This window comes from Felis catus, chromosome D3, assembly GCF_018350175.1.
Source record: "Felis catus isolate Fca126 chromosome D3, F.catus_Fca126_mat1.0, whole genome shotgun sequence".
In the NCBI taxonomy this organism is placed as follows: Eukaryota; Metazoa; Chordata; class Mammalia; order Carnivora; family Felidae; genus Felis; species Felis catus.
In genome coordinates, this window is record NC_058379.1 from 32,214,408 (window position 1) to 32,237,726 (window position 23,319).

The following is a 23,319-nucleotide window of genomic DNA, read 5'->3' on the forward strand; positions in this document are numbered from 1 at the left end:
CACCTTTTGATGAATCCTGTTTTCTGTGTTTCTTGAGGCCATCAAAGGCAAACTGATAGATATGTTTTCTGGGCTCCAGTTACTATTAGCTTTGGCCTCTAAAATCTGCCATACTTACTTGCTAATTCATCAAAGCATTTAAAAGTATTTTGGAAAATATTTAGTCTGGCATTTGTAGTTCTCAGCAATAGGTTGCTCAAGGATCTAGTTCACTATACTGCTGGGAATGAAAGCCCCTCATTACTGCCCCTTTCCCTCCATCACTCATACTGCCTTTTAATTTTCTTAGGTTTTGTTTACAAACAAAACCAGTATTTTATTACATTATAAGAATTTGAATAGAGAAAGAAAACAGGGGTGCCTGAGTGGCTTGGTTGGTTAAGCGTCTGACTCTTGATCTCAGCTCAGGTCATGATCTCACAGTTCACCACCCACCTCGGGCTCTGTACTGACAGTGCAGAGCCTGCTTGGGATTCTGTCTGTTCCTCTCTCAGTCCCTTCCCTGCTTGCATGGTATCTGTCTCAAAATAAGTAAGCTTAAAAAAATTATTCTTTGTTATTATTTTCTTTAAGTTTATTTGATTTATTTTGAGAGAGAGCGCATGCACGTGAGCAGGGGAGAGGCAGAGAGAGGGAGAGAGAGAATCCCAAGCAGTCTCTGCACAGACAGCCCTGACCCAGGGCTCGATCCCACAACTTTGGGATCACGACCTGAGCCGAAACCAAGAATCAGACACTTAACCAACTGAGCCATCCAGGCAACCCCTCCAAAAAAATTTAAAAAATTAAAAAAAAAAAAAAAAAAACTGAGCTAGATACCAGTGTTGATCACTAAGTTAGTAGTGCCTGTAAATCAGCAAGTGAGATTTGCTTTTGCTGCTGGAAATAGATGGATGATACTGGACCTTTGAGGTCACTTGGAACCAGTAAAAACCTTGAATGCAAAATCAAGAAATGCTAGAGATTTATTATATCAAAATATTTAGAATTTTGAGAAGTTTTTTATGTTTATAACAGTGTTTTTAAAATGTCATGTGTCTGAATATCTGTAGTTTCTCTGATGTATATAAATGAAATCATAATTGCCTTCAACATTCCATAGAAACATGTTTTAAACTCCCTGAGGGCCTATAGCATGTCTTTTTCATCTTTTTATCTCTTTACAGTATAAAAGTTAATGTTTTTTTAAGAGTTAATGCTCAATAAATACTTGAGTTTAATTATACGTGCAATTCATTTGTTGACTTTTCTCCCCTACTACAGTTAAATTTATGTTGGAGCTCTCAAATTAAGCAGACTCAATCGTATTATTTAAAGTCAAATAAAATGTGATCTCAAAATTCAGTGATACCATGTTTTTCATAGTAGGACTATTCCACATGGTCTTTTCTCGTGGATATTAAGGAAGTATAGGATTTTGGAGCCTTTACTAACATCATTGTATTGAAAATTTTTTGTTGGGGATACCTGGGGAGCTCAGTCAGTTAAACGTATCTGACTCTTGATTTCAGCTCAGGTCATGATCCCGTGGTTGTGAGATTGAGCCCCTTGTCAGGCTCTGTGCTGACAGCATGGATCCTGCTTGAGATTCTCTCTCTGCCCTGTCTCTGTCTCTCTCTGTCTCTCTGTCTCTCTCTCTCTCTCTCTCTCTCTCAAAATAAATAAATAAACTTAAAAAAAAAGAAAAAACATTTTTTTTCTCTAAGAAGTAAAACCAGATACCTATAGTTCCTTTTATTTTTTATTTGCATGTGTCTTTATAATAGTTACTAGAAAGTTTAAAAAATTATGACAGGTTTTAAGAATTTTCTCTTGGCATATGTTAAAATAGTCAACACTTAACAGTTGGTTTCTAAAATATTAGTGTATTTCACCTTTTCTTTTTTTCTTTTGTCTTTTGATTGCTATAGGATCTTGGTCTCACCACTGTTTGGGAAGACCAGCTTTCCTATCTCTTATCACCAGCTTTGGCTTCTTATGAATTTGAGCGTACAACAAGTATATCTGCAGGCAATGAAGAATTTCAAGATGCCATAAGGAGGGCTGTACCTGATGGTCACACATTTAAAGGGTTCCCAATACATTTTGTATATAGAAATGCAAGGCGTGCATTTGCCACATGTCTTCGGTGAATGAATTTTCGAATTCATAAATGTTATTATTGGCTTAGCAGTTTAAGCAATCTGTTAGTCTGGTTTTTTAGGAATGATTTTAGAATCACATAATGAAATTTTATAATGATTTATTTTCCTTGCCACAGATTGTGAGTCTGAAATGTAGCTCTAGGCAGTTGGATAATTTTCCCATTGATTTTGGTGCAATATTAGTTGAAGATTTCTGATCTTTTCTAGTGTAATTTTTTAAATTTATACACTGTGAGGAAATGTTCTATAATTCGGATAGCTTAACCAAAATTACAGGGCTGTTGGTAGCAGAGACAGGATTTTTAAAAATTATTTTAAATGCTGACTTACTTGGAAAAAAGTAAAACCTATGTTCACTTCTTAATTGAATAAATCTTCTTTCTTCTGTAGGTCTCCTTTCTGTGAAGAAATAATCTGTTGCCGTGGAGACCAGGTGCGACTGGCAGTTCGTGTCCGAGTGTTTACTTACCCTGAATCTGCATGTGCTGTTTGGATCATGTTTGCTTGTAAATATCGCTCAGTATTATAGGACTAACATTTCTGTAAGAATATACCTGTGTTTTATTGGAATTTTACACATTGTACATTACTAGCTGTTTTAGAGGTTCATTATTTTAAAAATCACATTCTGGCTTGGATGTCATATTTTACTATTGTATATACCTGACTGAAAATGTTTGAAAAAAATCATGTATGTATTTAAAAATTAAGAATGAAAAACTTGTATAAATCTGAGTGGAATTTAGCATAAATTAAGTGTTTATTTTAATAAATGCTACTTTGTTTACAGGTATTCAGTAGTTTAAATATGAATATAAAATTTACCCAGTTTTCTTTGCATTAACAGGCAATCAGAGAGATACTTATTTGTCTGAGGGTTTGAGCCATAGTAAAGTCAATATGGAACATTTTTTTTCATAGCTTAAATGGGATTATTTTATATAAATAGAAATTAACCTCACAACAGATTTATTTATTAGGTGAAAATACATCTTGATGAATTATCACTTTAGTGGTTTACCCATGGCTATAGGGATATTTATGACTTTCCAGGGATTTATGGGAGGACTTCGATGCAAGAGCAGGAAAAACTAATACCCGAAAACATAAATATTAATAATAAAAAAACTCACAGAAAAGTACATGAATAATTTATAAGTATTTGATTGAATCATCATAAAAATGAATTGAGTATTTTAGAAAAAATTTATCATACTCTTTTTTTATGATACTGATAAAGTGTTTTCTATAATTAATTTTTTTTAATTTATTTTTTTAAGAGAGACAGAGTGCAAGCAGGGGAGGGGCAGAGAGAGAGAGGGCAGAGAACAAGCAGGCTCCAGGCTCTGAGTTGTCAGCACAGAGCCCGATGCGGGGCTCAAACTCATGATCTCTGTGATCATGACCTGAGCCAAAGTCGGACACTTAACCAACTGAGCCACCCAGGTGCCCTTGTTTTCTATAATTAATATTTGCAGTCTGTTGTTGATTTTCTGTAGTCAAAGGATCCATTATTAGCCTCTTCATGGATTCCGTCTTATAAACCCACATTTGTTTTTCTTTCTTCCCTTTTTTCATTGTGATAAAAACATCAGTGTATGTGTAACTACTCTAAATGGGAGAATCATTATGTGAGGCCACTGAAAAATAAGCATATGTAAGGGACTTCCTTCTGATACTTGTTTTAAAATCGAGCAAGCCTTTTTTTTAATATATAATTTTTTTTAATGTTTATTTATTTTTGAGAGATACAGTGCAAGCAGGGGAGGGGCAGAGAGAGGGAGACACAGAATCCAAAGCAGGCTCTAGCCTCTGAGCTGTCAGCACAGAGCCCAGCGTGGGGCTTGAACTCATCAACTGCAAGATCATGATCTGAACCGAAGTTAGATGCTTAACTGACTGAGCCACCCAGGTGCCCCTAAAATTGAGCAAGGTTTTAAGAGAGCAACAGTGAACATTAAAAAAGCTATAGCAGTTTCACTTTTTGTAATAAACTGCATGATGTGGTAGCTATGACTGTCCATTCAGCACCTCTGTGCACAGTTCTTGATTCAGTTGCTTTATCCATTGGTCTTCTTAAGAAAGCACCTGTGCAAGTTTTTCTTTTCATCACTTTACCTCACCATTGCAAATAAAATGATTTAATGTTTTTTAAAAAAATTAAAATCTAGAGATAGCCTAAAATTTACCTTTTATTTTTATATATGGTATTTATGATTTAGCTTGCTTAAAAAGTCTGAAAATACCCTCTTCTCAGTTTTCTTTGAAAACAATAATCAGATATTTCTTGTGAGACTGACATGACTTTAGAGAATTAGAAAAATAAGAATTAAGACTTTTTTATTCTGTTGTCAAAATTACTCATAAAGCTATCAATAGAGAAAATCGCTTGTAATTTTCACCTTTTGGAACAAACTATTTATGAGGCACATACTAAGAGGCAGACTATGTTAGGATGAAGGCTATATTATCATTAAGGCTGGGCTTCCTGCCTTACTGTACCAGAGTAACACATGTATCCATAATGCACCTTTGGTATAAATTCTGAAATAAATTTCCTTTTTATGCACTTTAATAGAGTCTGGCATTAATGATTTTCTGTAAAGGTGGTTTATTTCAAAAGATTATTTCAGTGCATTTATCACTAGAATTCTCTTACTACTAACAATTTTTCTTTTTTAAAAATTAAATATATCTTGTCTATTTAGCTGTCATAAAGTTGTTTTCCTATTAAAAATGTAAAATTTTTTATATAATGTCTTTAATATGTTCTTTTAGACAATATGTACGCTAGTACAGTTCCCTATACATATATATGTGTGTGTGTATAATACATAGGTGTATTTATTTAGTAGAAGATTATCAGAAACCTAGAAAGTTCATTACTCTAGCATGAACCTGTTGAATAAAAGTTATTAAATTTAGTTCCAACCAAGTAAACACTCCAAGTGCTGTTAAATTTTTTTCTTGTATTGAGGTATACATTTTTTGATATCTGCAAAAACACATTGACAACCTGGCAGTTCTGGAAAGTACATGTATTTGAAACCCAGTTTTCTACTTTTAACAAAGACAAGGTTTGAACCAAAAAAAGTAGCCTTTATATTTGAAAAGACTGTTGCTATTAAAGTACTATTCTATGCCATATAGCTGACCATCAGAATACATTAGTTACAAACCATCGATTGTTTAAACTAACCCATTTATACTTCTGATTTCATGCTGTACTAAACAGGAACATAGTTAAGGTTAGACTACAGTTCAGATAATAATTTCATACTTTCTATTTAATGGAGATAAGTACAGGAATTAGATGATCTGGTTTTGTTTTTGTTTTTTTTAATTTTTTTTTCAACGTTTATTTATTTTTTTGGGGGGACAGAGAGAGACAGAGCATGAACGAGGGAGGGGCAGAGAGAGAGGGAGACACAGAATCGGAAACAGGCTCCAGGCTCTGAGCCATCAGCCCAGAGCCCGACACGGGGCTCGAACTCACGGACCGCGAGATCGTGACCTGGCTGAAGTCGGACGCTTAACCGACTGCGCCACCCAGGCGCCCCAGATGATCTGTTTTTTTAACATGCTTTTTTTTTTTTTAATATTTATTTTTTGAGGGACACAGTGTGAGTGGGGGAGGGGCAGAGAGAGAGAGAAGGAGCCACAGAATCTGAAGCAGGCTCCAGGCTCCGAGCTGTCAGCACAGAGCCTGATGCGGGGCTCGAACTCACAAGCAGTGAGATCATGGCCTGAGCTGAAGTCAGACGCTTAACTGACTGAGCCACCCAGGCGCCCCTTTTTTAACGTGCTCTTAACTTTTAAACCAATGAAAAAGTAGCATTGTTTTCAAGCTGTTGGCAGTTGAAAAATAATTTGGGATTAGCCAAAGCCTTTATAAAATATTAAAAACAAAATAGTCAAACATATAAACTGGAAGTCATCTAATTTTGAAGAACCTATTGTTTATTGTTTATAGCATATTCTATATTGTTTATAGCATATTCTACATTTAAAACACAAGTTCACTTACAGTCATCAATGCATTTAAGTGTGGGTATTAAATGTTTAATATTTTCTGAGATTTGGTTGGCATAGGCCTTGTAATTACATTGGACCTTTATTTGGTTTGTGAATTCACTACATGCACCAGTGTTGAAATAGTCATGGATACTAGAAGGGAAGGTAGAGGAGGTTATTAGCTGGTTGTTAATTCACATATACTCTCAGGAAAGATTTCTTTCTCTGATTCTATGGAATTTAGACTTGTACTAATACTCCAAAAACAGATGTTTCCTAGTGTTTTTGAAGGTAGCTATTTTTTTTGTTTGTTTGTTTTTGCATCTATACAGTTTTAACTACCATTATACTTATGCTATTTTTACATGTGATTTAATATTTCACGGTTTTGAATTACAGGATTTTGGACTTGAACAGAATCTTAGGTCTTCTAGTCCACTTAATTTATATAGTAATGAAATGGAGATCTAGAGAAGTGAAGTTCACGGTCTAAAGATAGTATTTCTAATAGATCAGTTCTAGAGCCAAGTTCTGACTTTGAGTTTGCTTCTTTTTGCTATATCTCTGTACAATGTGAGTTTTTTTTTCCTCTGGGGATGGCATTTCTGGATATGACCAAGTAACCCACATAGTATGGAAAATTTTCATTTTAGTGGTTCTACCCAAGACAGGGACATGGAAGGCACCAGTCTTTATGATACTTATCACATAACCTATAAAAAATTGCGGTGATATTTGGGGTATCAGCTCAATGACAGATGAGGCCAGAATTACCTTTCAGGGAGTCTGGCCTAGGGAAGCTGAAGCCCTTACAGGGGCAGTGAGCTGCTTGAGATTCCTTGTGGTGTAGAATTCAACTATTTGTATACTTAAGAGATTCACTAAATTGACATATAAGAGTAGTGCCCACTAACATGCATCTAGAAAATATTTCAGTCCTATTCAGTCTGTTTTAATTCTGAAATCCATTTATTTACAAATTAGTTGTTTAACTGGCTACTTGTTACTGAACTTTTACAAAATCTTTTCCTTGTACAAAGTGTCCAGTGAGGGAATGGGAGCAATAGTAGTACAAAACTGTAAGATGATTGTCAGAAGTTAAATCTATTTGATTTGAACATAAGCAAACAGATTTTATCACTAATTTTTAACAGCTTTATTAATATAACTTGCCTACTATACAATTAACCATTTTAAAGTATATAATTCAAAAAAAGTATATAGTTCGGTGGTTTGCATACAGTCAGAGAGATGTGCAACCATTATCAATCAATTTTAGAACATTTTACCACCTCAAAAAGAAACACTGTACCCTTTAACTATTACTCTATCTCCCCTCTTTGCCTCCTAGCCCTAAGCAACCAGTAATCTACTTTCTATGTAGATTTCCCTATTCTGGATTTTCTTATGAATGGAATCATATATGGTCTTTTGTGACTGGCTTCTTTCACTTAGCATAATGTATAAGATTTATCCATGTTGTAGCATGTATCATGTCATTCCTTTTTTGGGCAAATTTTCCCTTGCATAGTTACATCATATTTGTGTATCTATTTGTCAATGAATAGACATTTTGGTTGTTTCCATCTTTTGGCTAAATAATGCTGCTATAAACATTCATGTCCAAGGTTTTGTGTGGGCATGCGTCATTTCTTTTGAGTATATATATATACCTATGAGAGGAATTGCTGGGTTAATATAATAATTAACATTTTAGTGAAATGCCAAATAGATTTTCAAAGCAACTGCACCACTTTCCAATCCCACCAGCAGTGGATGAAGGTTCTGATTTCTTCACATTCTTGCCAACACCTTGTTATTACCTGACTTTCTGATTCTAGTCATCCTAGGGTGTGTGAAGTGGTATCTCCCTGTGGTTTTTACTTGCATTTCCCTGATCTCTAATGATGCTGAGCATTTTTTTTTCACGTGTTTGTTGGCCATTTGTATATCTTCCTTGAAGAAATGTCTATTTAGATCCATTGCCCATTTTTAAGTTGGGTTGTCTTTTTATTATTGAGTTGTAAGAGTCTTTTATTTATTTTAAATTCAAGTCTCCTATCAGATAGTATGATTTGTCTATGTTTTCTTCCATTCTATGGGTTGTCTTCTTGATTGTGTCTTTGAAGTACTAAAGTTATCAATTTGACAAAGGCCAATTTATCTGTTTTGTTGTTGTTGCTCTTGCTTTTATTGTCATATCTAAGAATCCATTGCCAAATCTAAGATGATGAAGATTTACCCCTGTTTTCTTCTAAGAGTTTTATGGTGTTAGCTCTTAGGTCTTTGATCCCTTTTCAGTTAAGTTTTGTGTATGTTGTCAGGTAACATTCTTCATTCTTTTGCATATAAATATTGAGGTATTTCTTCACCATTTGTTGAAAAGACTATTCTATCCCCATTGAATGATCTTGACAACCTTGTTAGTTGACAAAAGATGTAGGAATAGAGAGTCATGATTCTCTATTGTTATTGTGCCACTCTTTTTATTGTTCCTCTACCACATTTTGATCATCTATCATTGCTTTGTTGTATGTTTTGAAATTGGAAAGTATGAGGGGTGCCTGGCTGGCTCAGTTGGTGGAGCATGTGACTCTTGATCTTGGGGTTGTGACTTCAAGCCCCATGTTGGGTGTAGCGCTTAATTCAAAAGAAAATGAGTGCATGGGTGGCTTAGTCGGTTAAGCGTCTGACTTCGGCTCAGGGCATGATCTGACGGTTCATGTGTTTGAGCCCTGTGTCGGGCTCTGTGCTGACAGCTCAGAGCCTGGATCCTGCTTCAGATTCTGTGTCTCCCTCTCTCTCTCTTGCCCCTCTCCCACTCACACTCTGTCTCTCTCTCAAAAATAAAAACATAAAAAAAAATTTTTTTTAAAGAAAATGAATTTGGAAAGTGTGAGAGTCCTCCACTTTGTTCTTTTTCAAGATTGTTTTGGCTATTCTGAGTCCTTTGCAATTCCATATGAATTTTGGAATCAGCTTGTCAGTTTCTATGAAACAACCAGAAGTTTGTTTGTTTCAGGAGTAGAATTCAGTGATTCATCCATCACTTACATACAACACCCAATGCTTATCACAAGTGCCCTCCTTAGTGCTCATCACTCATCTAGCCCATCTCCCTACCTCCCTCCCTCTGTCAACCCCTTAGTTTGTTCTCTGTCATTAAGTCTTTTGTGGTTTGTTTCCCTCTCTTCTCTTCCCACCCTCTTCCCATATGTTAATCTGTTTTGATTCTTAAATTCCACATATGAATGAAATCATGGTATTTGTCTTTCTCTGATTGACTTATTTCACTTAGCATAATATATTCTAGCTCCATCTACATCATTGAAAATGGCAAGATCAGACACCAGAATTATAAGAGGGATTGCCTTGAATTTGTGGATCGCTTTGGGCAGTATTGGCATTTTTTTTCTCCCCTAAAAGCCCCAACATGGGACTTTAACTCACAATCCTGAGATCAAGAGTTGGATGTTTTACGAAGTGAGCCAGCCAGGTGCCCCTTGAGGAGTGTAGCCATCTTAACAATGTTAAGTCTTTTGATTTATGAGCATGGCTTGTTTTCCCATTTATTTTAAATCTTTAATTTTTCTCAACAATGTTTTGTAGTTTTCAGAGTATAAGTTTTGTACTTTTGTTAAATTTATTCCCATTTTATCTTTTTGATGGCTATTGTAAATGTTTTCTTAGTTTCATGTTTGTTCATTGCAAGTGATTAAAAATATAATTGATTTTTGTAGATTCATCTTGTATCATGCAAGCTTGCTGACCTCATTTAGTAATTCCAATAGTTTTTTTAGTGGATTCCCTAGGATTTTCTTTATACACGATTATGACACCTGCAAATAGAAGTAGTTTTACTTCTGCATTTCCAACCTAGATGACATTTATTCATTCATTCGTTCATTCATTCATTTACCTAATTGCTCTGGCTAGTACCTCCAACACAGTGTTGAAGAGATGTGATGAGAGCGGATATTCTTGTCTTGTTCATGATGTTAGGGAGAAATAACTCACCATTAACTATGATGTTAACTTATCATAGATACCCTTCATCAGGTTGAGGAAGTTCCCATCTCACTCCTAGTTGTTTTTATTTTTATTATGAAAGGGTGTTGGATTTTTGTCAGATGCTCTTTCTACATCTAATGAGATGATCATGTGATTTTTGTTTCTTATTTATTGATATAATGTAGTACATGACTTGATTTTCAAATGTTAAACCAACTTCGAAATTCTAGGATAAATTGTACTTGGTCATGGTGTATAATTCTTTTTAAATGCTGCTATGTGTTCAGTTTGCTAGTATTTTGATGAGGATTTTTTTGATCTGTATTCATAAGAGATACTGGTTTGTAATTTACTTTTCTTGTAATATCTTTTGTCTGATTTTGATATCAGGATAATCCTGGTCTCATAAAATGAATTGGGAAGTGTTCCTCACTTCTGTTTTTTGGAAGAGTTTGTGCAAAGTTGATTCAGTTTTCACTTTAATTGGTAGAATTCAGAAACCATCTGGTCCTGGGCTTTGTGAGTAGTTTTTTGATTCTAAACTCAATTGCTTCACTTGTTATAGGTCTATCCAGATTGTCTGTTTCTTCTTGAGGCAGTTTTGATAGTTTGTGTCTTTACAGGAATTTATCCATTTCATCTAAGTTATCTAATTTTGGTGTACAGTTGTTCATGGTATTTCTTCATAATCCTTTTTATATTTATAAGGCCAGTGGTGATGATTCTCTTTCATTTCTTAAAAAAAATTTTTTTTTAATGTTTATTTATTTTTGAGAGAGACAGAGACAGAGCTTGAGCGGGGGAGGGGCAGAGAGAGAGGGAGACACAGAATCCAAAGCAGGCTCCGAGCTGTCAGCACAGAGTCTGATGTGGGGCTTGAACCTATGGACGGTGAGATCATGACCTGAGCTGAAGTCGGATGCCCAACCTACTGAGCCACCCAGGCGGCCCCCTCTTTCATTTCTGATCCTACTAATGGGAGTCTTCTCTCTCTCTTTTTTTTTTTTCCAATTTTGTTGATCATAACAAAGAACTAGGGTTTGGTGTCACTGATTTTTCTTTGTTGTTTTTCTATTCCTTTTTCATTCATTTCTACCCTGATCTTTATTATTTCTGTCCTTCTTGCTTTAGGTTTAGTTGTATTTCTTTTTCTGGTATCTTAATGTGGAAGGTTAGGTTATTGATTTGAGATCTTTCTTCTTAATATAGTCATTTACAGCTATAAATTTTCCTGTAAGCACTCCTTCATATGCATCTCATTAATTTTGGTATTTTTTTTTCATTTTCATCCATATCAAAGTATTTTCTGAGGTCTCTTTTGATTTCTTCTTTGACCCATTGGCTATTTAGGAGTGTGTTAATTTCCATATGTTTGTGAGTTAACCAATTTTTTCTCCTGCTATTGATTTCTAATTTCATTGTATTGTGGCCAGGGGACATACTTTGTATTATTTCTATCCTCTTACATTTATTGAGGTTTGTTTTGTGGCTTCACATATTTATCCTGGAGAATGTTCACATGTGCATTAAGAAAAAAAGTATATTCTGTTGCTGGGTTCTATAGATGTCTGTTAGGTCTGGTTGTTTATAGTGTTCAAATATATCCTTGTTTATGTATCCATTAATGGTTTATTCTAGTTGTTCAGTCATTAATGAAAGAAGAGTATTGAAATCTTCCAACTATTTTTTATTTATTTATTTATTTTGAGAGAGAGGGAGAGAGAGAATCCCAAGCAGGCTCAGCACTAACAGTTTGATGTGGCGCTTGAACTCACAAACCATGAGATCATGACTTGTGGTGAAATTAAGAGTTGGATGCTTAACCAACTGAGCCACCCAAGTGTCCCTAAAGTCCTCCAACTATTGCTGCTGAGTTTTTATTTCTCCCTACATTCCTTTCAGGTTTTGTTTGATATATTTTGGCGCTTTGATATATATGATTGTAATTGTCATGTGCATATGTCCTTTTTAAAATGTCCCTTTTTGTCTCTTGTCTCTAATAATATTTTTGTTTTAAAGTCTACTTTTTCTGATATTAGTATAACTTTCTTGTGGTTGCTGTTTACATGATTATATCTTCTTCTATCCTTTAACTTTTAATCAATTCATATCTTTCAGTTTAAAGTGTATCCCTTGTATATGGTGTATAGTCAAATCTTATTTTTTTCCCCGATCTGACAGTCTCTGCCTTTTGTCTGGATTGTTAAATCCATTCACATTTAATGTTCTTATTGGTATAGCTGGGTTTAATGTCTGCCATTTAACTTTTTGTTTTGTGTTTCATGCCTTTTTTATTCCTTTATTTCCCCTTTACTGCTTGCTTTTGCATTAAGTGAATATTTTCTAATGTAGCATTTAAATGTCTTTAACCGTTTTGTCATTGTATTTTTATTTATTTTTTGATAGTTGCTCTAGGGTTTCTCATATACATCTTAACTTATGAGAATCAATTTTAGTTTTATACTGCCTTAATTCCAGTGAGATATGGAATTTTTTAAACTAAAGTTATAAATAATGTTTTGAATGAAACTTGATTAATTTTTTCTGGCAATGTATTACTAAAACTAGTGTCTTTGGATTAGTTCAAAGATGTTAGGTTGGAATCTTCAATTCTTAATAAACCTGATAGTAAGAATCGGTTAAATAGCTTATACATTACCAGTAGCAGTTGTTTTAAATATAGTAGAAGAAATTAATTCAAAGGTTACTTCTTTGCAAATTTCCATGGCAATATTAGGTTCTTTTTCAAAGACATTTTCAGAATTACCCAAAGTCTTTTTGAAATATGTCTTTATATAGTATATTTTTTCTTAAATATATGTAAAAGAGGTTCTTGTCATTTGGTCAATCACTGAAAAATGCTACTTTTTGTGTCATGAACTGCACAGGTAAACTTAATGGCAAGGTTACTTATGGCTTTGTATTAGATAATCTCTTGTGATCTTTTAATAGACTTCTATATGTTACTTCATAAACTCTTCTTAGTTATTTTACACATTTTTAGGTGCTTTGAAAGAGTTTTAAGTATTAATGTATTAATTTACTTTACAAGACAAATTCAAGGGGTTAACGCTACACCATTGGGCTTTTAATGATGTCATGTTCATTTTCGCATAATGATAAGCTTTCCTCTGTGGGAGAGAAATAAGTGGAGGTATATAGCTAGGTGGCTGAGAATGTTAAATATCCCTGGATATGCTTGTAGGAAGGTTGTATAAACAAATGTCCTCTATCTTATGTGTTAGGTCAGAATAAAAGTTGTGAACAGTTGGCCTAAATTATCTTGGTGCTTGCTCTAGTGCTCTGTTTTAGCTGAGGAAAGTTGGCCCAATTTTATAATCCTACAACATTAAAATTGCTTCTGCTACAAAGAAAAAAATGAATACTATATAATTTAGTTAAAACTGAAAATGTCAAATGGCATTATGACAGTATTGCACTTGAAAAATGATAATTACTTAGCAAAGTGTTAGGAAGTTTGTTTAAAATATTGTCATAGTTTTAGGTTGAGATCTAAGAGTCATGTCTTTATGAATTTTAATGTCAATGATGTTTTTCTAACATCTCTTAGAAAGGATTATGATTACTAGACAAAAAGTAGGAACCAGGTTTATACTTCCAGTTCTCATGAGGAATGAACATGCATAGCAAATAAGAGAAAGAAAGACATTGTACTCTATTAATGGCTATTAAGAAAGGATCAAGAGGACACAAGAATTCAGGTTAAGAAAATAGTTTGGGGAAAAACCTGAGGGAAAAGCACTGCTAAAATGTAAGGAGTCCTGCCCTACCTATACCTGTCCACAAAAATTACCAAAGCAAGGCTTAATTCATTGCTTATTTAATTGAATTAAAGGTAAGCCATATTTTGTGCTAGTTACATATTAACCTTGGAAGAGAAATGAACCTTTCACAGAGTCATATAGAATATGCTAGGGCCAAGAGCAGCTCCAGACTTCTACCTGCACACTAGGGAAAAAAGACAATCTTTTGAACAATAAGAAAGGGACTTTTTTTTTTTTTTGTATAAAGTTCAGCAAAAATTAAATATAGAGGTTTGAAAAAATATTTTAGCTTTACCTCATCAGTATGACTTCATTATCACAATGAAAAAAACAACAACAGAGTATGACTTCAGTCTGAAAATGGATTATTTCTCTTTAACTTACACAACCTAAAACTCTGGTTTCTTAAAAGTTTTATTGAGAACTCTACAATTTTCAAGCAAGTGTTGTCGAACATCAAAATTTTGCTATCAAATAAAGATATTTTTGTGCCTTGTGTTCTTTTCAATTTTCCATTGGAATTGAGAAATAAGCTACTGCTTATCCTAACTTGAAATCTGATGAGAGGTAAGGTAATATGGGTAAAAAACAGGATCTAAAAACCTTATGTTAAAGGAAGTATATTTGAAGTATATTTACTTTTGGCAACTGTCAGTAATTTGCGGTAAGTCACTTAACCTCTGCAGACTCAAATTTTTATAAGTAAAATAATGGGTTGTGCTAAGATTTAGATCTATGAGGTCTTTTCCAAATCGAATCTTCTTTACTAATTGAAGCTAATGATTCCACTTAACTATCAGAATCAGAAGACCATCTTTCCTTGTTGGTTTAAAAGTAATTGTTTCAAAGGAGAATCACGTTAATAAGGTGAAACATGACTATTGTTTGACCGAGTAGTTCCCCAAATCCTTCATGAACATACTGATATGCTACTGTTGAGATATTTTACCTCATTCCTCTACTTCTCCTCAGTTTTTATCAGTGGGTATGTAACTTGATCTCATCAAAGTAGGATAGGTAAATTTATGAATACATTAGATGCTATGGAATGAATATGTTCTGGCAAACAACTGGTTTAGAATACAACTTAGGAAAATGGTATTCATGGGAATTTTCTAAATGTTTCTCAATGAACATTTATCTTCGGCATTGGGGAAAAAAGTTAATTCTTTTACAAGTACAGACCAGAAGAAACCAATTTTGTTGTATTCTTATCTGGTCTATATACTTTTGGTTCTCTGTATAAGGTCACATGCTAGTTTTCATGACTAATTTTAAAGATTTTGGGTTGATTCAGTTTAATTACCAAAATTACAAGACGCACATTTCAAACTGCACTTAGGATTGTTGATGGAATTAGCCTCCTTTAGAGGAGTGATAATCTGCAATTCTCTGATGGGGATGGAGTCATTATAGATCACCTTGAAGATAATTACTATCGGGAGATGACCGCTATGCTGAAACTTAATGCCAGGACAAATGGAGGGAGATGGGGTATCACATTATTCTTTGAAAGTGTTTTAAATAGCAAAAGTTTAGTTGATCATAGTGGGATGTACAAATTCAAAACATCTGCTTTTTATTTACTACTCTTGCTTGGTGGAGTGAGGAATGAAGTGTGAGGACTTTTTTCTTGCTCTGTGCCAATGTAGAGAGACAACGTAAGTAGCAGAAAGAGCTGAGCTGGTCAGGAGGCCTGGATTCCAGTCCCATCTCTTTCATTTACTAGTCCTATGTTTTATCTTCTGTAAGATAGGGATAATAATATCTGACCTTCAAGTTGTGTAACTGAAGAAAGCACTTTGAAAGTATAAAATGTTCACTTTTAAAATTATAAAGTAGTACAATTGTGGGCAACGAAAATTTAGGTTATAAACACTGAAAAAAATATGCTGTTCTATTTTTTCCTTTTTGGTGCACTTTTCTAGGTGAATGTGCCTCTTAGGAGCAGTTGTCTGGGAGTGACTGGATTAAGCTTGGGCTGCACAGGCAGATTGTGCTCCCTGAAAGACTCATAGCAGCTCACCCAGCATGTCCAGAGTGTGAAGCATGAAGTACATTTATCCTGCAAAAATGATAAGTAAATATAAGATTAAAAATTTCAAGAATTCCATTTTTAGTAAATGCAGCAACAAAATCAGTGAAAACTAAAATCATTCAGAGTAATACTTGCCACTATTTTTCACAGATCTCACAGCACTTTGAAAGAGACATTTACATGTTGATTTGAATTGTTCAGACGTTTTAACTACATAGAGCAATTTTTTTAAAGTGGTGAAGCCAAGAAAAAAAAATAAAATCAGTGACAGAAATTGGAACAAAATATACTTTACAAGAAGGTATCTGAATCTTTGAATTTGAATTGAAAATGAGAAAATGGGAAGGTGCCAAATCATTCCACAGTACTGCCTCAGCCCTGAGAATGTATGGACCTCTGATAGTCTTTGAGTTGTCAGCTGTCACCTTCTCAGAATGTTGTGATGATGGATGTGGGGCTTATCAAAATTTCAAAGGGTTCTGAAAATCATATAAAAAGTAGAAGTATACTGTCTTTGTATAAAAATGTGTCAAGTGTTCAGGTTATATAATGAAGAGATTTATAATAGAAGATAGCTAAGATTTTGGAGATTTATCCTTTTTTCCCGCATACATCAAACAACATTCTACTTGTCATCTTGCCTCAACTTAATTCCATATAAACTCACAAAGGCCAGAAAGTTACTTGAAATACAGTATATCAGTCATGATTTTGTATCTGGAAAAAGAAAACACACACACAACACCTATTTTATGTAATCTTCCTGTGACCAAAATGTATTTGTATGCTTAAAAATTATCACTTAGGAAAGGACAAAAAATCCTGTTGTGGAGTCATTTTAAAGAACACATCTTTTAATATTAACATTTGAGGTAAAATTTGGATTTTTCTCTCACTTCCACTCCCTTCTTCCCTTCACTGTTAACCTTTACTTGGAGATTTATTTATTGCCCTATGCCAGGAGTAGCAAGTGACTGGCTCATGGATTCATCAATTCATTAATTCACTTAAATTGTCTTTTGTGGGGGGAGTAAAGATAAGAACAAAAATGTAATTGATCTTGGTTGGCTGTAGCTATCAGAGTGAAACAGGACAGCAATATCTTACACAGCCAGGAGATGGTGGTGGTGTCCATAAAAGTAGACCATTTAGTTTTCTGCATTGTCGGGACTGTTTTAAAGCCCTCTATTTTCAAAATTCACACAGGATCTAAACTTTTTAAATGTCAAATTTTGGGAATGTTCTCCCATTTTTAAATCAAGGGGTTTTGTTTCCACATCTATATAAGGAATTAGACCTTTCTTCTCAGGGCATTGGCACACATAGCACATTTTTGCAAATGGAATTATGAACCTATGATTAAGTGATGTTACTTAAGGGTGGTTTTGTTATCTCTTGTAGTGAAATTATCATAAGGTGACTAGGGTGAAGCTTTTTTCTCCCCTCTCTTTTAATTCCTTACTCTTTTTTAAAATATCCTTTTGATTTTCTCTCTTCTCCCCACTACTACTCTATGTGGTATCTTAAGCATAAATAATAGACCTCTGTAATTTCTATTGCAAGATGCAATTGTTAAGAGTGTGAGATCTAATATCACAAACTGCCTTAAAAGTTTTATTGGTAGTTAGTATACATTTCTTACTTGGTTGATGCTTTCAACTCTGTCAAGTTCTGACACAGGACTAGCCTCAGAGTGGAATGTTACCAAGTAAACTCATTTACCAATGAGTGATTGTTTTATCTAAGAATTATGTTTTATTGCGTAACTTAATGAATTCAGCAAGGCCCTCGGGAGTACAGTATTTCTTTAATTCTATGGCTAATTGCCCTCAGTTCAATTTTGCTACTGTGATATCAATTCCACATTGTCTGAATCTACTGGGTTAATTGCACTATGATGGGTGTGATCATTGGAGACTTAGTGAGGAGTTTTAGAAATGTTACAAAATGAATCCGGAAGGATGCCGAAATTAATGTCTACAAATTATTTACAAAATGTTTATATCCCAGGCCCTGATCTACGCGCTTGGGGAAGTCAGTGAGCAAAACCCATAAAAGGCCTCCATCCTCATGGGACTTACAATGAACATGGGAGGACCTAGTCAATAAACAATACATCTAAATAAATTATACGGTATATTGATGGCGACAGCTACTCCAGAAAGAGCAAGGGCGGGTCCGGGACATGACGAAGGAGCGAGGCCGGGCTCAGTACGAAGTCGGCTGGTCAAGAGAAACCGCGTGCAGGCTTGAAGGAGGCGCGGGATCAGCGCCCTGCGGGAGGGGTCCTGCGGTGGATGGGGGCAGGCGGGGCGGCCTGGGAGCCGGTGCCGGAGCAGTTCAACAGACCTTTATTAGGAATTCGCTCCAGGCTGGGTTCGAGTTCCTAATTAGACTTCCGGCGAGCCAATTTCAGGGGGGTCCAGCGCCAGCGGCCTCTCCGCTTGGCGGGGGATGGCTGCGGTCGGAATGATCAGCGCGGCGGCGGAGCGCACACCGGCACTCCCAGCCGTGCGGACCCCTAGAGGGGCGGCTCCGCAGCCCGGGCACTGAGCGCGCGACGGGCGCGGGGCGGGGCCGGCGGACGCCATCGCGTCGCTACGGGCTGCCGGCGGCAGCGGCGGCCTGGTCAGGACGGCCGCGGCGCCCTCGCCGCGCTCCGCTCGCCCACGGCCGCCGGGCCCTCGCCCCGTTCCCTGCCTGGTCCCCCGCGGCGGCGCGCGCGGCCAGGTTGGGCGGGGCGGTTCCGGGGATGAGGAGGCGGCGGCGCGCCGAGACGATGCTCCGGACCTGAAGAGACGCCGGCACAAGGCGCGGCGGCCGAGCGCAGCGCCGACCCGCGGGATGGCTCAGCCGGCGGGCCCGGCGGGCGGCGGGGAGCCCCGGGCGGAGCCGGCGGGTGGCGAGGGGCCGCCGGACCCCGAGGCGGCGGGCGGCCCGCCGGACGCGCTGAGCTTGGAGGAGATACTGAGGCTCTACAACCAGCCCATCAACGAGGAGCAGGCGTGGGCCGTGTGCTACCAGTGCTGCGGCTCCCTGCGTGCCGCGGACGCCGGCCGCCGCCAGCCCCGCCACCGCGTGCGCTCAGCCGCGCAGATCCGTGTCTGGAGGGACGGCGCCGTCACCCTGGCGCCCGGCGACTCGGGAGAGCCGCCCCCCGCTGCGGGTGAGGCCGCCGACCTGCGTCCCCGCGGAGAATCCCCGCCGCGACCCCCTTTCCCTCGCAGTCCCCGGCCTGGTCCTTCCGCCCCGCGACCCCCCCCCTCCCCCCCGCCACGAGAGGACCCCTCCTCGGACCCTCTTTTCCGTCGCAGTCCCTGGGCCCTGCCCCCTCTCCGCGACCCTTACCTCCCACAGGAGGATCCCCGCTGTGCCCCCCCCCCCTTTTCCCTCGCAGTTCCTGGGCCCGGCTCTTCCGCCCCGCGACCCCCCACCTCCCAAGGGAGACCGGGAGGAGCCGGGCCTGGGGCCGGCGGGGGAGGGTGGTGCTGGCGCTGTGGTGGAGCGGCGCCCCACGTAGGTCAGAGCAGGGGGTGGGGGGCGGGTAGCGGCACAAAGAGGGGCTGCGAAGAGGGTGTCTGGGCGGGCCTGCGCCGCCCTCCGCACTCCGGCTGGGCCATCCGACCTGCCCAGGGTGCTGGTAATTGTACACACTGTCATAGGACAGCTGCCCGCGTCTTGTTTGGGAAATGGAATGGGTTGGGTCCTTTTCGTGATAAGCTATGTATACATACTTACATGCCAGGGCTATTTACTGGGGTTGCATTTATGATGTGATAGGTGCTATGAAAGGTTCACGTGAGATCTCACCAAGGATACTTAATTTTGCTGTCACGAAAATTACACCTTTCAGAATGAATAGTCAGCTAATAGTATTTTTTTTTTTTTTAATTTGGCAACAAATTCCTTTGGTTAGGAAATATAAAAAGCCCCGAGGAGAATTTTGTTATATTGGGAGAGATGGAAGGAGATTAAATAATGATTTCTATCTAGCTCTTGAAAATTATAAAACAACTGCTATTTACCTGCGTATTAGAATTTGTTGTGATGAAAAAACAGGTTTGTCGAGTCAAACGTTGACAGGATTTCAGATAAACAAAATGGATTTTGGTTAGGTCATTGGTGTAAATTCTTCAAGATTATCACCTACACGTTAATATGTAGCTAGGGCTTACTCAGATTTAGTGATGGTGATGAAGGGATTGATAATAGGTTTTTCATGTCAGTTTTAATGTAATTCAGTCTTTTGAGAGGCAAGTATGTTAAGAACATAGAGAAATAATCTGCCCTCACTTTTAGAAAGTTGATGAAAGTATCAAAATGCTAACGGTGAAAGATGTAATTCATAAGTAGTTAGTAAAATGACATTTAATGCAAATCCTTATTTAAAATAAAAAACGTTCAAGGTTATAGATAACAATTCTTTCAATTCCACCAGAACATTAATGTGTGTGTGTGTGTGTGTGTGGTAAACACATTTTAGAACTTTTATTTATTTAAATTGAGTCTTTATAACTCTTTAGAAATTATTTTATTTCAAATAGTTTTTAGTTTATTTGATGTGTTTATTGTTTTTAAGTTTTGACTTAACATTAGTGGAAAATACTCGGGATTACAATTTACTTACAGTGTATTAATATGATATTAAAAGATAAATTTATTATAAAATACAGCAAAGCCATGCCTTGGAATCTGGCATTTCTAAGGAAAATAATGTTGGGTGCAACCCCGTTTTATTTTATTACTATTTTTTTAATGTTTATTTATTTTTGAGAGAGAGCGCAAGCAGGGAAGGGGCAGAGAGAGAGGGAGACACAGAATCTGAAGCAGGCTCCAGGCTCTGAGCTGTCTGCACAGAGCCTGACAAGGGACTCGAACCCATAAGCCACTAGATCATGACCTTTGAGCTGGAGTCAGACATCACACCCTTAACTGAGCCACCCAGGTGCCCTGCACCCCCCTTTTAGAAGTAGCATTTGGTACTGGTGACTTCTGGAAGGAACAAACAGCAGTCTACATTATCTTTCTCTGAACTTGATCCCAGAAGAGTGTGGTTTATGTTATGTTTATGGACCTACAGTAGTTTACTTGTCAAAGACAAGGGTGTATTCTGGTGGTAGTTAAAATGAATTATCGTTATTATTTTGCATCATTCCTATGAGTGATAACATCTTGACCTCAATGTAATACTCTTTTCATGGAGAGAATAGTAGTTTCCCTGCAGTAGTGGCAATGGATTTATAAACAACATTTTCTGTTGTTCCTTAGTTCTTTTTTTTTTTTTTAATTTTTAAAGTTTATTTTGAGAGAGAGAGAGAGAGGGAATGAGGAGGGGGGAGGGACATGGAGAGAGAGAGAGAGGGAGAGAGAGAGAGAGGGAGAGAGAGAGAATCCCAAGTAGGCTCCAAGCCATCAGCGCAGAACCTGATGCAGGGCTTGAACCCACAAACAGCAAATCATGACTTGAACTGAGATCAGTCAATAGTCAGATGCTTAACTGCGCTACACAGGCACCCCATCTTCTTCCTTAATTCTGCTCATGATTTCTGCTACCAGTTGTGGAGAGAGCCCAACCAAAGTTGTTGATACAGTCTTGAGCATTTTAGGGTTGACCGATTAAAAATCTTTAGGAAGTTCATACCAAAATGTTGTTTATATTAATTTATTTACTCCTAGGCTTTAAGAGTAGTTGCATGGCTACAGAAGGTACAACTGAGCACTTAATCTTGATTCTTAAAAATTAATGATAACTTATACTGTGCACATGTATAAATTGTTTTTAAGGAAAAATGGTAATCATGACACTTCAATTCTAAGAAGTACTTTTTCATTGTAGGGCATTTACCATGTATGTTGTTGGCAATCAACAGCATTTATATTTTCATACATTTACCCATTGATTTATTTCCAAATGGAGGTTTAGGGAAATAAGGGACTTGCTTAAATTCATACTGGTAACTTTGAATAAAATCCAGGTCTTTCAACCTCTAGGCTTAGAAACAGATTTGGTTTGAATTTGGGTCATGATTCCTCCCCTTCCTAGCTGAGTAACCTTGAGTAACTTCCTTAACTTCCCTTAATTAATGAGTTAAAGACACTCAAGTTCTACATATACAGTCACCCTGAGTCCAGCCTTGTCACCTGTAAAATGAGAATAGATGACTTTTTCACGAGAGAGTGTTTAAGTGAGATGATGCGTGTAAAATGACAACAGCAAGGCTTAGTATGTAGCAGATACTCAGTAAGTTTTAGTTTCCTTTTTCCCCTGATTCTGTGTCCTTTCACACCACCATGGTGCCTCTGGTCCTGCAATTCTGCATTTTTACTCAGAATTGGGACAAATGTTTGGGTCAGGGTTTCTCAGTCTCAGCACCATTGACATTTTTGGATGAATAATTCGGTATGGGGCTTCCCTGTGCCTGTATAGGATGTACAGCAGCATCCGTGATCTCTACCCACTGGATGCCACTAACTACCCATCCCCTCCCCCAAGTCATAACAATGAAAAATGTCTCTGGACATGTCTAAATGTCCCCTGGGAGGGCAAAGTGATCTGTTGAGAACTGTTGGTCTAGCAGATGATGAGTGGTACGCAGGGTTGTGTTCAGAGTGGAGAATCGGATCCTGGCGGTTATCCTCCAGTGAGTGAGTCTTTCAGCTGGCCACTGTTCCCTCTGCTGTTGAATGAATGAACAAGTGGTATTGGTTCCCTATCAGTAGTATTGCTCCTCTTAATCCCATAGATGCGTGGGATGCATGTTGCTCACATGCTTTCTGAACTTGTTTTGGGGTTGAATATAGTAGTAATTGATTTTAGTTCTTGTTTACTTTTAACAGTGTTGATACATCCAGAATTTTCACAATCAGTTTGAATTAAATTAGAAATACTTTATAAAAGAAATCGGAAAATGATGAAAGATGTGGGAGACACGGAAATGAGACCAATACGGAAAAAAAAAAAAAGGAATAGGCAATTTTATTTAGCATTCAGATATAATCTAGTGCCATATACTAACATGGCTATGAAAGCAGTGTGATAAAGGACTGAAGGAGATAAATTAAAGAAGAAAATATTAGTTCTTTAAAGGATGTCTTAAGAGTAAAGATGATTAAATCATGAATTAGTATATTTTGTGAAGTTATTTCTGTGATGATAGAAGGAAACTTGCTTAGAATCAAGAGGGCTTATGATTCTTCTTAGCTGGATAACTTAACATTTTTATTTTACCCAATGTTTATGTACTTGTAGCCATAGTAAGACCTTATTGTCTGGTAACAGTTTGATGAAGTTTTTGCTTTCACACCTCTGTCAAATGAGTTAAAGACA

At 37.3% G+C, this 23,319-nt stretch overlaps 2 protein-coding genes across 15 annotated transcripts in view; both read left to right on the plus strand.

Moving 5' to 3' along the window:
• CEP76 (centrosomal protein 76) overlaps positions 1–16,034 on the plus strand; it is a 34,610-nt gene extending 18,576 nt beyond the window's left edge. For 4 of the 5 annotated variants that reach the window (XM_045041868.1, XM_045041864.1, XM_045041866.1 and 1 more), the window contains 2 exons: positions 1,911–2,128; positions 2,535–2,937. In XM_045041868.1, coding sequence (XP_044897803.1) covers positions 1,911–2,128; positions 2,535–2,673 — 357 coding nt within the window. In that variant the 3' untranslated portion in view covers positions 2,674–2,937. Of the gene's footprint in view, positions 1–1,910; positions 2,129–2,534; positions 2,938–15,882 lie in introns of those variants that run through there. The other variant, XM_045041865.1, reaches the window with a different exon arrangement.
• Positions 16,035–18,176: 2,142 nt separating this feature from the next.
• Positions 18,177–23,319, plus strand: part of SPIRE1 (spire type actin nucleation factor 1) — a 201,446-nt gene continuing 196,303 nt past the window's right edge. Inside the window, exon 1 of one of the 10 annotated variants that reach the window (XM_045041860.1) lies at positions 18,177–19,158. In XM_045041860.1, coding sequence (XP_044897795.1) covers positions 18,837–19,158 — 322 coding nt within the window. In that variant the 5' untranslated portion in view covers positions 18,177–18,836. Of the gene's footprint in view, positions 19,159–19,551; positions 19,633–23,319 lie in introns of those variants that run through there. The other 9 variants (XM_045041861.1, XM_045041858.1, XM_023241727.2 and 6 more) reach the window with 9 other exon arrangements.